Source organism: Pristiophorus japonicus, chromosome 27, assembly GCF_044704955.1.
Source record: "Pristiophorus japonicus isolate sPriJap1 chromosome 27, sPriJap1.hap1, whole genome shotgun sequence".
Classification (NCBI taxonomy): domain Eukaryota; kingdom Metazoa; phylum Chordata; class Chondrichthyes; family Pristiophoridae; genus Pristiophorus; species Pristiophorus japonicus.
This window is the reverse complement of record NC_092003.1, coordinates 14,256,159-14,270,307: the sequence shown is the minus strand read 5'-3', so window position 1 is coordinate 14,270,307 and position 14,149 is coordinate 14,256,159. Positions and strand designations below refer to the sequence as shown.

The 14,149-nt window shown below is 52.7% G+C and overlaps 1 protein-coding gene across 5 annotated transcripts in view; it reads left to right on the top strand.

Annotated features, from left to right (window-relative positions):
* Positions 1-6,269: 6,269 nt before the first annotated feature.
* Positions 6,270-14,149, top strand: part of LOC139239323 (malate dehydrogenase, cytoplasmic-like) — a 27,667-nt gene continuing 19,787 nt past the window's right edge. For 3 of the 5 annotated variants that reach the window (XM_070867997.1, XM_070867996.1, XM_070867995.1), the window contains exons 1-4: positions 6,270-6,375; positions 8,873-8,971; positions 10,696-10,792; positions 14,016-14,149. The exon at positions 14,016-14,149 is cut by the window's right edge and continues 42 nt beyond it. In XM_070867997.1, coding sequence (XP_070724098.1) covers positions 6,373-6,375; positions 8,873-8,971; positions 10,696-10,792; positions 14,016-14,149 — 333 coding nt within the window. In that variant the 5' untranslated portion in view covers positions 6,270-6,372. Of the gene's footprint in view, positions 6,376-6,828; positions 6,880-8,866; positions 8,972-10,695; positions 10,793-14,015 lie in introns of those variants that run through there. The other 2 variants (XM_070867998.1, XM_070867994.1) reach the window with 2 other exon arrangements.

Genomic DNA, 14,149 nt, shown 5'->3' with positions numbered 1-14,149 from the left:
AGTGCAGTTGCTGTTGTAATGTGGGAAATGCAGCAGCCAATTTGCGCACAGCAAGCTCCCACAAACAGCACTGTGATAATGACCAGATAATCTGTTCTTGTTGTGTTGATTTACGCTAGGATACCCGGGAGAACTCCCCTGCTCCTCTTCTAAATAGTGCCTCTGGACCTTTTACGTCCACCTGAGAGCAGACGGGGCCTCGGTTTAACATCTGATCCGAAAGACGGCACCTCCGACAGTGCAGCGCTCCCTCAGTACTGCCCCTCCGAAAGTGCAGCGCTCCCTCAGTACTGCCCCTCCAACTGTGCGGCATTCCCTCAGTACTGCCCCTCCGACAGTGCGGCCCTCCCTCAGTACTGTCCCTCCGACAGTGCAGCACTCCCTCAGTACTGCCCCTCTGACAGTGCAGCACTCCCTCAGTACTGCCCCTCCGACATTGCGGCACTCCCTCAGTACTGCCCCTCCGACAGTGCGGCCCTCCCTCAGTACTGACCCTCCGACAGTGCAGCACTCCCTCAGTACTGCCCCTCCAACTGTGCGGCATTCCCTCAGTACTGCCCCTCCGACAATGCGGCATTCCCTCAGTACTGCCCCTCCGACAGTGCGGCCCTCCCTCAGTACTGTCCCTCCGACAGTGCAGCACTCCCTCAGTACTGTCCCTCCGACAATGCGGCACTCCCTCAGTACTGTCCCTCCGACAGTGCGGCTCTCCCTCAGTACTGTCCCTCCGACAGTGCGGCTCTCCCTCAGTACTGCCCCTCCGACAGTGCGGCGCTCCCTCAGTACTGCCCTTCCGACAGTGCAGCGTTCCCTCAGTACTGCGCTGGAGTGCCAGCCCAGATTTATGTGCTCAAGTCTCTGGAGTTGGACTTGAACCCACAATCTTCTGACACTTGAATTACCCTAATATAGACTGGGAAAAACACAATTGCCCCATCTCCAAGGGTTCAGTTATGAGGAGAGATTACACAAACTAGGGTCTTATTTCCTATAATTTAGATGGTCAAGGGGCGATCTGATGGAAGTTTTCAGGATATTAAGGGGAACAGATAGGGTAGATAGACAGAAACTATTGCTGCTGGTTGGGGAGTCTGGGACGAGGGGCACAGTTTAAAAATTAGAGCCCGGCCTTTCAGGAGTGAAGTTGGGAAACATTTCCACACACAAAGGGTGGGAGAGGTTTGGAACTCTCTTCCACAAACGGCAATAGCTGCTGGGCCAATTGTTAATTGTAAATCGGAGATTGATGGCTTTCTGTTAACCCAAGGTATTTAGGGACATGGGCCAAAGGCGGGGAGATGGAGTTAGGTCGCAGATCAGCCACGATCTCATCGAATGGCGGAGCAGGCTCGAGGGGCTGAATGGCCTCCTCCTGTTCCTAGGTTTCTTTGCTAAGAGTAAGGAAGGAGAGGAATTTCTGATATGTACACAGGAGAATGTTCTAGATCAACATGTCACCAGTCCAACGAGGAAAGATCTGTTGGATCTGGTTCTGGGAAATAAAGCAGGGCAGGTGGAGGGTGTTCCAGGAGGAGATCATCTCGCTCACAGTGACCACAACATCATTTGGCTTATATTAATTATGGAAAGAGACCAGAAAATATCAAACGCCTACTGGGGTAGAGCTAATTTTGTCGATTTTAAGAAGGTAAATTGGAAAATGCGATTACAGGGTAAAGCAGTAATGGAGCATTGGAGGGGTGTACAGGGAAGAGATAGTTCAGGGACAAACTAGGCACATTCCTTTGAATAATAATTTTTATTTATATAGTGCCATTAATGTAGTAAAATGTTCCAAGGTGCTTCATAGCCGTGTAACAAGATAAAACAGATAAATTTGACACCAAGCCACAAAAGAAGAAATTAAGACAGGTGACCAAAAGCTTGGTTAAAGAGGTAGGTTTTAAGGAGCGTCTTAAAGGAAGAAAGAGCGGAAGAGGCGGAGAGGTTTAGGGAGGGAGTTCCAGAGCTTGGGGGCCAAACAGCTGAAGGCACGGCCACTGATGTTTAAGCGACTATAATGAGGGAAGTTCAAGAGGCCAAAATTTGAGGAGCGCAAACATTTCGGGGGGGGTTGTGAGGCTGAAAAAGATTACAGAGATAGGGAGGGGCGAGCCATGGAGTGATTTGTAAACAAGGATGAAAATTTTGAAATCGAGGCGTTGTTTAACCAGGAGTCAGAAAACACAGGGGATGATGGGTGATGTGACTTGGTGCGAGTTAGGACATGGGCAGTCGAGTTTTGGATGACCTCTAGTTTACGTAGTGTAGAATATGGGAGGCCAGCCAGGGGTGCATTAGAGTAGTCAGGTCTAGAGGTAACAAAGGCATGAATGAGGGTTTCAGCAACAGAAGAGTTGAGGCAGGGAGGTTGAAAAAGGTGGGTTTAGATATGCCACAGATATGTGGCTGGAAACTCAATTCAGGGTGAAATACGACACCTAGGTTGCGAACAGTCTTGTTCACTCTCAGATTGATGCTGGGGAGAGGGATGGAGTCAGTGGTTAGGGAACGCAGTTTGTGGCGGGGACCAAAGATAATTGCTTCAGTCACCCCAATATTTAATTGGGAGAAAATTTCTGCTCATCCAGTACTAGATGTCAGATAAGCAGTCTGACAATTTAGATACCAAGCAGGGGTGGAGAGAAGTGGTGGTGAGGTAGAGCTGGGTGTCGTCAGCGTACATGTAGAAACTGACTCCATGTTTTCAGATGATATCGCCAAGGGGCAGCATGTAGATGAGAAATAGGTGAGGGCTAAGGATAGATCCTTGGGGGACACCAGAGGTAACGATGTGGGAGTGGGAAGAGAAGCCATTGCAGGAGATTTTCTGGCTAGAATTAGATAAGAATGGAACGAGGTGAGTGCAGTCCCACCCAGCTGGACGATGGTGGAGAGGCATTGGAGGAGGATGGAGTGGTCACCCGTGTCAAAGGCTGCAGACAGGTCCTGAAGGACGAGGAGGGATAGTTTGTCTTTGTCACAGTCACAAAGGATGTCATTTGTGACTTTGATGAGAGCCGTTTCGGTACAGTGGCAGGGGCGGAGACTGGATTGAAAGGATTCAGACATTGAATTCATGGAAAGATGGTCACGGAGTTGGGAGGCAACAGCACATTCAAGTACTTTAGACAGGAAAGGGAGGTTGGAGATGGGGCGATAGTTAGCAAGGACAGTAGGGTCAAGGTTTGGATTTTTGAGGAGAGGGGTGATGACGGCAGATTTGAGGGGGAGGGGGACAGTACCTGAGGAGGGAGAACTGTTAATATCAGCTAACATGGGAGCCAAAAAAGGAAGTTGAGTGGTCAGCAGTCTAGTGGGAATAGGGTCAAGGCAGCAGGAAGTGGGTCTCCTGAACAAGATGAGATCAAGAGGGGAGATCTGAGAGAAATTCGAGAGAGATGTGAGCTAAGGGCTGGGGCAGGTGGGGGCATCAGATGAAGTTTGGCCCTGTGGGCTAGGGGAAAGAAGGGAACTCGCAGAGACAGCTGATCGGATGGTCTCAATCTCCGAGACAAAGAAGTCCATGAGCTCCATGAAGGGAAAATATCCAGGGCAACAACAAAAAGTTTAAATAAAACCGAAAAAGGAGGCTTACGATAAATGTCAGCAGCAAGACTCAGTTAATAACCAAGAAAATTGTGGAAAGTACAGGAGGGAATTGAAAAATGTAATAGGGGAGGCAGAGAGAGGTTACAAGAAAAGATTAAATTGAACCCTGATACATATAAAGTTTAAGCGGTTAGCTTGGAAAATAGTTGGGCCGATTAACATCCTGGGGTTCTCCATTGACCAGAAACTCATCCTGTGTGATGGAACACTCTCCACTTGCCTGGATGAGTGCAGCTCCAACAACACTCAAGAAGCTCGACACATCCAGGACAAAGCAGCCCGCTTGATCGACACGCTACCCATCACCTTCAACACTCACTCCCTCCACCACCGACGCACCGTGGCTGCAGTGTGCACCACCTACAAGATGCACTGCAGCAACTCGCCAAGACCAATATATCGGCCATTCCTTCATCGTCGCTGGGTCAAAATCCTGGAACTCCCTAAGGCACTGTGGGAGCACCTTCACCAGACGGACTGCGGCGGCTCACCACCACCTTCTCAAGGGGCAATTAGGGATGGGCAATAAATGCCGGCCTTGCCAGCGACGCACACATCCCGAGAATGAGTAATAAAAAGACCAGCTGGTCCATCAAAGTGTACTGGGCATCATGACTAGACATTTCCAATCCCCTTGTAGAAGTGTAATCTTCTAGGAGAGCCCAGAGAAAAACCACAGGCCAATAAAAAATATTCTTCAACATTCCTTTCCAACCCTCCCAGGCGATTGAAAACAGTTTCACTTGGACCTTGAGTTATCTGTGAATCCATTTGATACGAACGGAAACTGACAGATAGGTAAAAACCATATGCTCCATTGAGTCTGTCCCACATAATTGCAATACCTTGTGTATCACAACATATCTTTCTTAGGCAGTCCCTCGGAGTCGAGGATGACTTATCACAACATATACACCCTCTACCCCACCTGAAACCATGTGATCTCTTGGGAGAGGCAAAAAAACAGATAAAATCTGGCCAATTCCACTCAGACTAATGATTGGTGACCCAGGAGATCACTCTGGCCTTGAAATCCCTGCAGTACCTACCTTCTGTAAGAGGTGATCACAACCCCAGGCAGAAACAAGTCAAGCTCTCGCTTGGAGGAATTTATCTCCTATATGATCAAGCTCCTCTTGATGGCAATGCAGAGAGTCAGCTTCTGCCAACTGTGGGTGCCCTTTAATTGCGGTTAAGAGAGCGGTGATCTTTCGTTTGATTTCTTGACTTTCACCTCCACTCCTGTTTGGCCATGTGCGTTCTTGGTGGGACACATTAGCCTGATCCTTTTGCGCTACCTCTCCCTCAAGTTGCCATTCTTCACCCTGTGGCGCGACAGCAACAGCTTGCATCTATATAGCGCCTTTAACGTGGTGAAACGTCCCAAGACACTTCGCAGGAGTATTATCAAACAAAATGTGACACCGAGCCACAGAAGGAGATTTTAGGGCAGAAGCTTGGTCAAAGAGGGAGGTTTTAAGGAGCGTCTTGAAGGAGGAAAGAGAGCTAGAGAGGCGGAGAGGTTTAGACAGCGAGTTCCAGAGCTTGGAGCCCAGGCAGCTGAAGGCACGGCCACCAATAGTTGAGTGATTATAATCAGGGATGCTCAGGAAGGGCAGAATTAGATCTCGGGGGGGGTTGTGGGGCTGGAGGAGATTACAGAGATAGGGAGGGGGGGGGGGGGCGAGGGCCATGGAGGGATTTGTAAACAAGGGTGAGAATTTTGAAACTGAGGCGTTGCGTAACCGGGAGCCAATGTAGGTCAGTGAGCACAGGGGGTGATGGGTGAGCGGGACTCGGTGCGAGTTAGGACATGGGGCAGTGAGCACAGGGGGTGATGGGTGAGCGGGACTCGGTGTGAGTTAGGACATGGGGCAGTGAGCACAGGGGGTGATGGGTGAGTGGGACTCGGTGCGAGTTAGGACATGGGGCAGTGAGCACAGGGGGTGATGGGTGAGCGGGACTCGGTGCGAGTTAGGACACGGGGCAGCGAGCAAGCGGGTGATGGGTGAGCGGGACTCGGTGCGAGTTAGGACACGGGGCAGTGAGCACAGGGGGTGATGGGTGAGCGGGACTCGGTGTGAGTTAGGACACGGGGCAGTGAGCACAGGGGGTGATGGGTGAGCGGGACTCGGCGCGAGTTAGGACACAGGGGAAGCCGAGTTTTGGATCACCTCGAGTTTACGTCGGGTAGAATGTGGGAAGCGTTGGAATAGTCAAGTTGAGAGGTCACAAAGGCACGGATGAGGGTTTCAGCAGCAGATGAGCCGAGGCAGGGGCGGAGACGGGCGATGTTAGGGTGGTGAAAGTAGCCGGTTTTAGTTAATGCTGCGGATATGTGGTCGGAAGCTCATTCCTGGGTCAAATATGGACACCGAGGTTGCGAAGTGTTGGGTCCATTGGTTTCATGGAGTCCTGGCCTCATCTTGTCCCCCCAGTGGGGGCGCGGCCTGTGTTGCCAGGGGCGGGGCCTGTCCGAGGTGAAGGGCCCGTTGCTAGGGGCGGGGCCTGTTCGAGGTGAAGGACCCGTTGCTAGGGGCGGAGCCTGTGTTGCCAGGGGCGGGGCCTGTTCGAGGTGAAGGGCCCGTTGCTAGGGGTGGGGCCTGTGTTGCCAGGGGCGGGGTTTCTTCGCTGTGAAAGGCCCGTTGCCGGGGGCGGGGCCTGTGTTGCCAGGGGCGGGGTTTGAATCCTCCTCTGACGGTTGCCCGGTGAGCGGGCGGTTGACCCCGCCCCGCGCTCTCCGCCGCCGCCCGCCTGTCCATGGTGAGTTGTCGCCGTCGCCGCCGCTGCCGCCCGGCTCTTGGTCTCCCGCGGGCCGCCTCCCCCGCTCCCGGGGCCGCCTCCCCCCAGAGCCTGCACCCTGAGGCCCCGAGCCGTCGCCCCGCGGCTTCTCTGCGCCGCCCGATCGCCGGGTCCGCCCACTCGGTGGCTAATCCGAGAGCAGCCCGGCACCTGATTGGGTAGCTGCCCTGTCAATCAGGTATCTCGCTATTTGATTGGCTGTGGGCGGACTGACCTTGTGATTGGCTGTGGGGGGGGACTAGCCTTTTGATTCGCTATGGCGAACTGACCTTGTGATTGGCTGTGGGGGTCTGACCTTGTGATTGGCTGTGGGGGTCTGACCTTGTGATTGGCTATGGGGGACTAGCCTTTTGATTGGCTATGGGGAACTGACCTTGTGATTGGTTGTGGGGGTCTGACCTTGTGATTGGCTGTGGGGGAACTGGCCATGTGCTGGGGCGAACCGTCGCCAAGAGACACGCACAGGTTGGCCTCAGTGCCCTTTACTCACAAGATGTGGGCGTCGCTGACAAGGCCGGCATTTATTGACCATCCCTAATCGCCCCTTGAGAAGGTGGTGGTGAGCCGCCTTCTTGAACCGCTGCAGTCCGTGTGGTGAAGGTGCTCCCACAGTCCTGTTAGGGAGGGAGTTCCAGGATTGTGACCCAGCGACGATGAAGGAATGGCCGATATATTTCCAAGTCGGGATGGTGTGTGACTGGGAGGGGAACGTGGAGGTGGTGGTGTTCCCATGCGCCTGCTGCCCTTGTCCTGTTAGGTGGTAGAGGTCGCGGGTTTGGGAGGTGCTGCCGAAGAAGCCTTGGCGAGTTGCTGCAGTGCATCTTGTAGATGGTGCACACTGCAGCCACGGTGCGCCGGTGGTGGAGGGAGTGAATGTTGAAGGTGGTGGATGGGATGCCAATCAAGCGGGCTGCTTTGTCCTGGATGGTGTTGAGCTTCTTGAGTGTTATTGGAGTTCCACTCATCCAGGCAAGTGGAGAGTGTTCCGTCACACTCCTGACTTGTGCCTTGTAGATGGTGGAAAGGCTTTCGGGAGTCAGGAGGTGAGATTAATGATTTAGACGAAGGAATTGAATGTAATATCTCCAAGTATGCAGATGACACTAAGCTGGGTGGCAGTGTGAGCTGTGAGGAGGATGCTAAGAGGCTGCAGGGTGACTTGGACAGATTAGGCGAGTGGGCAAATGCATTGCAGATGCAGTATAATATGGATAAGTGTGAGGTTATCCACTTTGGTGGCAAAAACAGGAAGGCAGATTATTATTTGAATGGTGACAGATTAGTAAAAGGGGAGGTGCAACGAGACCTGGGTGTCATGATCCATCAGTCATTGAAAGTAGGCATGCAGGTACAGCAGGCAGTTAAGAAAGCAAATGGCATGTTGGCCTTCATAGCGAGAGAATTTGAGTAAAGGAGCAGGGAGGTCTTGCTGCAGTTGTACAAGGTCTTGAGTATTGTGTGCAGTTTTGGTCTCCTAATCTGAGGAAGGACATTCTTGCTATTGAGGGAGTGCAGCGAAGGTTCACCAGACTGCTTCCTGGGATGGCAGGACTGACATATGAAGAAAGACTGGATCGACTTGGCTTATATTCACTGGAATTTAGGAGAATGAGAGGGGATTTCATAAAAGCATATAAAATTCTGACGGGACTGGACAGGTTAGATGCAGGAAGAATGTTCCCGATGTTGGGGAAGTCCAGAACCAGGGGGTCACAGTCTAAGGATAAGGCCTTATAGGACCAAGATGAGGAACAATTTCTTCACTCAGAGAATTGTGAACCTGTGAAATTCTCTACCACTGAAAGTTGTTGAGGCCAGTTCATTGGATATATTCAAAAGGAAGTTAGATGTGGCCCTTACGGCTAAAGGGATCAAAGGGTATGGAGAGAAAGCAGGAATGGGGTACTGAAGTTGCATGATCAGCCATGATCATATTGAATGGTGGTGCAGTCTCGAAGGGCCGAATGGCCTGCTCCTGCACCTATTTTCTATGCTTCTATGAGACACTCTGAATACCCAACCTCTGACCTGCTCTTGTGGCCACAGTATTTATGTGGCTGGTCCAGTTAAGTTTCTGGTCAATGATGGCCCCCAGGATGTTGATGGGGGATTCGGTGATGGTAATGCCGTTGAATGTTAAGTGGTGGTGGTTAGACTCTCGCTTGTTGGGGATAGTCATTGCCTGGCACTTGTGTGTCACTTCTAAGCTTTTGTCCATTCTATGTAAGTCGCTCAAAATATAGGAGCTGATCAGAGGAACAGAAGTATTTGGTATGACATAGAGCTTCTTGGGGGCAGCTTAATCTGAGATCAGAGGGGACAGCATTGCCCAGAGCTTTGCTGTTCAATGCAATATATTCTTATGGTGCAGGGATGCTGCAGGTGATTGGACCGCTACAGGTTAAAGATCTTGTTATGATTATGTTTTTTTTTGTTGTTCCTACAAACCTCGATGCAGGCTGACCCAGTGAAGGTGCTGGTAACGGGAGCTGCTGGCCAGATTGCCTACTCTCTGCTCTACAGCATAGCCAATGGAGAGGTGTTTGGGGAAGAGCAGGCAAGTATGACACGGGCGTCACACCCCACTTAATGTAGGGTGCGTCCCAGGGCACAGATTGTTTCAGAGCATCCAGCAATCTCCATGGGGTCAGCGTATCTTTTTTTCTTCCTCTCATTCCCACTCCATCTCCAGTTCCTCAGAGTGACTATCCTTCCATCTCCAGTCCCTCAGTGTCACTCCCTCTACCTCCAGTCCCTCAGTGTCACTCCCTCTACCTCCAGTCCCTCAGTGTCACTCCCTCTACCTCCAGTCCCTCAGTGTCTCTCCTTCTACCTCCAGTCCCTCAGTGTCTCTCCTTCTACCTCCAGTCCCTCAGTGTCTCTCCTTCTACCTCCAGTCCCTCAGTGTCTCTCCTTCTACCTCCAGTCCCTCAGTGTCACTCCCTCTACCTCCAGTCCCTCAGTGTCTCTCCTTCTACCTCCAGTCCCTCAGTGTGTCTATTTCTCCATCGCCAATCACTCAATCTGTCCATCACTCTTATTTACAATCGCTCAGTGTCTCTCGCCCTCCACAAATCCCTCATTCTGTTCATCCCTCTATCTCCAATCTCTATCTGTCCCTCCATCTCCAATCCCTCAGTGTCTATCTCTCCATCTCTGATCGCTCTCTATCTCTATCTCCAATCCCTCAGTGTCTGTCTCTCTATCTCTGATCTTGCTTCGTCTCGTGCTCTGTTTCCTTGCAGCCTTTGACCCTTTGTGACCTTCACCTGCTCCCTCTCTGAACCCCACCGATTAACCTACGATCTACACCAAGTGCGCAGTTGATGCCTTTTTTCCCCAGTAGCGCAGCTGCAGGAACCAGTTCCAACCTCCCCGAGACAGGTCAGAGTGCAAAGTAGACAGGCCCGCCTTGACTGCCAGTGTAACGGAGCGTTTGTGCACTTGTGATACACCAAAAGCCAACTGACCAGTGACCAGTGTAACCTGCAATCCTTAGAATCATAGAATCACACAGCACAGGAGGCCATTGGGCCCATCGAGCCTGTGCCGGCTCTGTGACAGAGCGATCCAATCAGTCCCACTCCCCCCTGCTCTTTCCCCACAGCCCGGCACATTTCTCCCCTTCAAGTGTTTATCCAATCCTCGTTTGAAAGTCACGATTGAATCTGCTCCCACCGCCCTTTCAGGCAGCGCGTTCCCGATCACAACAACTCGCTGCGTAAAAACATTCTCCTCCTCTCCCCCCTCTGGTTCCATCACCAATTATCGTCAATCTGTGTCCCTCTGGTTACCGACCCTCCTGCCCCTGGGAACAGTTTCTCCCGACCTACTCTATCAAAACCCCTCGTGATTTTGAACACTTCTATTAAATCTCCCCTTAACCTTCTCTGCTCCAAGGAGAACAGCCCCAGCTTGTCCGGTCTCTCCACATAACTACAGTCCCCCATCCCTGGAACGATTCCAGTAAATCTCCCTGCACCCTCTCCAAGGCCTGGACATCCTTCCAAAAGTGCGGGGCCCAGAATTGGACTTTACCTGGGGCCTAACCAGTGATTTATAAAGGTTTAGTATAACATCCTTGCTTTTGTACTCTCTTCCTCTGCCAAGGATCTCGTATGCTTTTGTAAGAACCTTCTCAACTTCTCAAATTCAAAGATTTGTGTAGGTACGCCATCGGGTCTCTCTGTTCCTGTACCCGCTATTGTACCATTTAGTTCATATTGCCCCTCCTCATTCTTCCGACCAAAGTGAATCACTTTGCTTCTGTTGCCTTTGCAGCCTCTTGCTCTGATCCTGATGGATGTCCCCTCGATGTTGGGAGCGCTGGACGGGGTAGCAATGGAGCTACAAGACTGTACATTTGACCTCCTTCAAGGTAACGAGCAATTGCACGTAGGTCAGATGTCAAAACAAACTCCATGTCAAGTTAAAGCAACATTGATATTAATTCACATCGCATCCACAGCAGAGAAACAGGCCATTGGGCCCACCGCTCCGTGCCGGGGTTTATGCTCCACACCAGCCCCCTCCCACCCCTCTCCATCTCACCCCATCACCATATCCTTCCATTCCTTTCTCCCTCGTGTGTTTATCCAGCTTCCCCTTAAATGCATCGATACTATTCGCCTCAACCCCTCCCTGTGGCAGCGAGTTCTACATTCTCACCCCTCTCTGGGTAAAGAAGTTCATTCTGAATTCCCCATTGGATTTATCAGTGACTGTCTAATAGAGTTTAAAAAAAAAAATTACGATTCACATTTCAGAGACTTGACTCCATAATCCAGGCCGACACTGCTAGGGCAGTGCTGAGGGAGCGTCGCACTGTCGGAAGGGCAGTGGTGAGGGAGCGCCACACTGTCGGAGGGGCAGTGGTGAGGGAGCGCCGCACTGTCGGAGGGGCAGTGGTGAGGGAGCGCCGCACTGTCGGAGGGGCAGTACTGAGGGAGCGCCGCACTGTCGGAGGGGCAGTGGTGAGGGAGTGCCGCACTGTCGGAGGGGCAGTGGTGAGGGAGCGCCGCACTGTCGGAGGGGCAGTGGTGAGGGAGCGCCGCACTGTCGGAGGGGCAGTGGTGAGGGAGCGCCGCACTGTCGGAGGGGCAGTGGTGAGGGAGCGCCGCACTGTCGGAGGGGCAGTGGTGAGGGAGCGCCGCACTGTCGGAGGGGCAGTGGTGAGGGAGCGCCGCACTGTCGGAGGGGCAGTGGTGAGGGAGCGCCGCACTGTCGGAGGGGCAGTGGTGAGGGAGCGCCGCACTGTCGGAGGGGCAGTACTGAGGGAGCTGTGTGTGGGAGCTTGCTGTGCACAGATTGGCTGCCACATTACAACAGTGACTCCACCTCAAAAAAGTATTTCATTGGCTGTAAAGTGCTTTGGGACATCCTGAGGCAGTGAAACATGCTGTGTTTCTTTATAACGTGACTATCTGTCCCTCACAGCCACAGCATTCGCTCCCATTGCACGAAGCGCTGCTCTAATATTTTGAACGCATGATGCATTCTCATCATCATCATAGGCAGTCCCTCTAAGGCTTCCACCCTTAACATGAGTCCTTAGGTGGCTGAACAGTCCAATACGAGAACCACAGACCCTGTCACAGGTGGGACAGACAGTGGTTGAGGGAAGGGGTGGGTGGAACTGGTTTGCTGCACGCTCCTTCCGCTGCCTGCGCTTGGTCTCTGCACGCTCTCGGCGACGAGACTCGAGGTGCTCAGCGCCCTCCCGGATGCACTTCCTCCACTTAGGGCGGACTGGTCTTTGGGCCTGGGACTCCCAGGTGTCGGTGGGGGATGTTGCACTTTATCAGGGAGGGCTTTGAGGGTGGTCCCTTGTAACGTTTCCTCTGCCCGCCTTTGGCTCGCTTGCCGTGTCGGAGTTTTGTCTCGTAACACTGCTGTGAAGAACCATGGGACGTTTTGCGACGTCAAAAGGCGCTATATAAATGCAAGTAGCTGCTGATGTTGCAGCCACGAAGCTCCCAATTTCTCGAAATTTGACCTTTGGCCTGTGGCGGCTGAGCGGGGTGGGGCTGGGGTCGTGATACAGCGGGACTCCGAGAGAATACACGGCCTCCCGCGACTTAATCCAGCTCTGTCGCGGAGCGCCGGCCTGTTTCTATAGCGATGGCTGCTGCTCAGCATTGTCAGGTGCCAGGGGAGTGACAAAGAGCCTTAAGTGCTCGGGTCAAGAGGCAGAAGACGTGTATTTATCAGCCGTCGTGCAGCATGTTCCTGCAGGCAGCAGCAAAACGGCTCTGAAAACGTTCAGGAACTGCTGGCTGATTTATTTCCAGCCCTGCCGTTCCTTTGGAGCGAAGACGGGGATAATGTTGCTGCAGAAGGCCTTGATGCCTGCTCATGCGTGCAGGATGAGCTGGTGATGTCAATATTCTGCAGGCTTCATTTTATTTTTCTGGTCGGCCCCGAAATATCATCATCACGGGCAGGCCCTCGGAATCGAGGAAGACTTGCTTCCACTCTTAAAATGAGTCCTTAGGTGGCTGAACAGTCCAATACGAGAGGCACAGTCCCTGTCACAGTGCTTGAGGGAAGGGGAGGGTGGGACTGGTTTGCCGCACGCTCCTTCCGCTGCCTGCGCTTGGTTTCTGCACGCTCTCGGCGACGAGACTCGAGGTGCTCAGCGCCCTCCCGGATGCACTTCCTCCACTTAGGGCGGACTGGTCTTTGGCCAGGGACTCCCAGGTGTCGGTGGGGGATGTTGCACTTTATCAGGGAGGCTTTGAGGGTGTCCCTGTAACGTTTCCTCTGCCCACCTTTGGCTCGTTTGCCGTGAAAGAGTTCCGAGTAGAGCGCTTGCTTTAGGAGTCTCGTGTCTGGCATGCGGACAATGTGGCCTGCCCAGTGGAGCTGATCAGGTGTGGTCAGTGCTTCGATGCTGGGGATGTCGGCCTGGTCGAGGACGCTGACGTTGGTGCGTCTGTCCTCCCAGGGGATTTGTAGGATCTTGCGGAGACATTGTTGGTGGTCTCACTCCAGCGACTTGAGGTGTCTGCTGTACATGGTCCATGTCTCTGAGCCATACAGGTGTGCGGGTATCACTACAGCCCTGTAGACCATGAGCTTGGTGGTGGATTTGAGGGTCTGGTCCTCAAACACTCTTTTCCTCAGGCGACCGAAGGCTGCACTGGCGCACTGGAGGCGATGTTGGATCTCATCATCAATGCTGGCTCTTGTTGATAGGAGGCTCCCGAGGTACGGGAAATGGTCCACGTTGTCCAGGGCCGCGCCGTGGATCTTGATGACTGGGGGGCAGTGCTGTGTGGTGAGGACAGGCTGGTGGAGGACCTTTGTCTCGCTGATGTTTAGCGTAAGGCCCATGCTTTCGTACGCCTCAGTAAATACGTCGACTATGCCCCGATACCCCAAGCCCAGTGTGTCTCCGAGTTGCCAACCCTCGAGCACTGCCCTGGACCCTCCACGGATTGCTGATCAATACCCTGAAAGCAACAGCAGTAAAAACAAAAAACTGGTGTTTCTGCTTGAACACTTTTTATTGGCTACAGAAAATATTGGTGATGGAGGGAAAATGGAGGCAACCCTCTTGGTGCAGTCTGTGACTTTAACGGCACCTTTCTCTGCCACAGAGGTCATGGTGACAGACCGGGAAGAGGTGGCCTTCAGGAATGTGGATGTCGCCGTGTTGATTGGAGCGGTGCCCAGGCAGGAGGGCCTAGAGAAGAGCGGCCTGTTACAAGCCAATGTTCGTATATTCCGATCA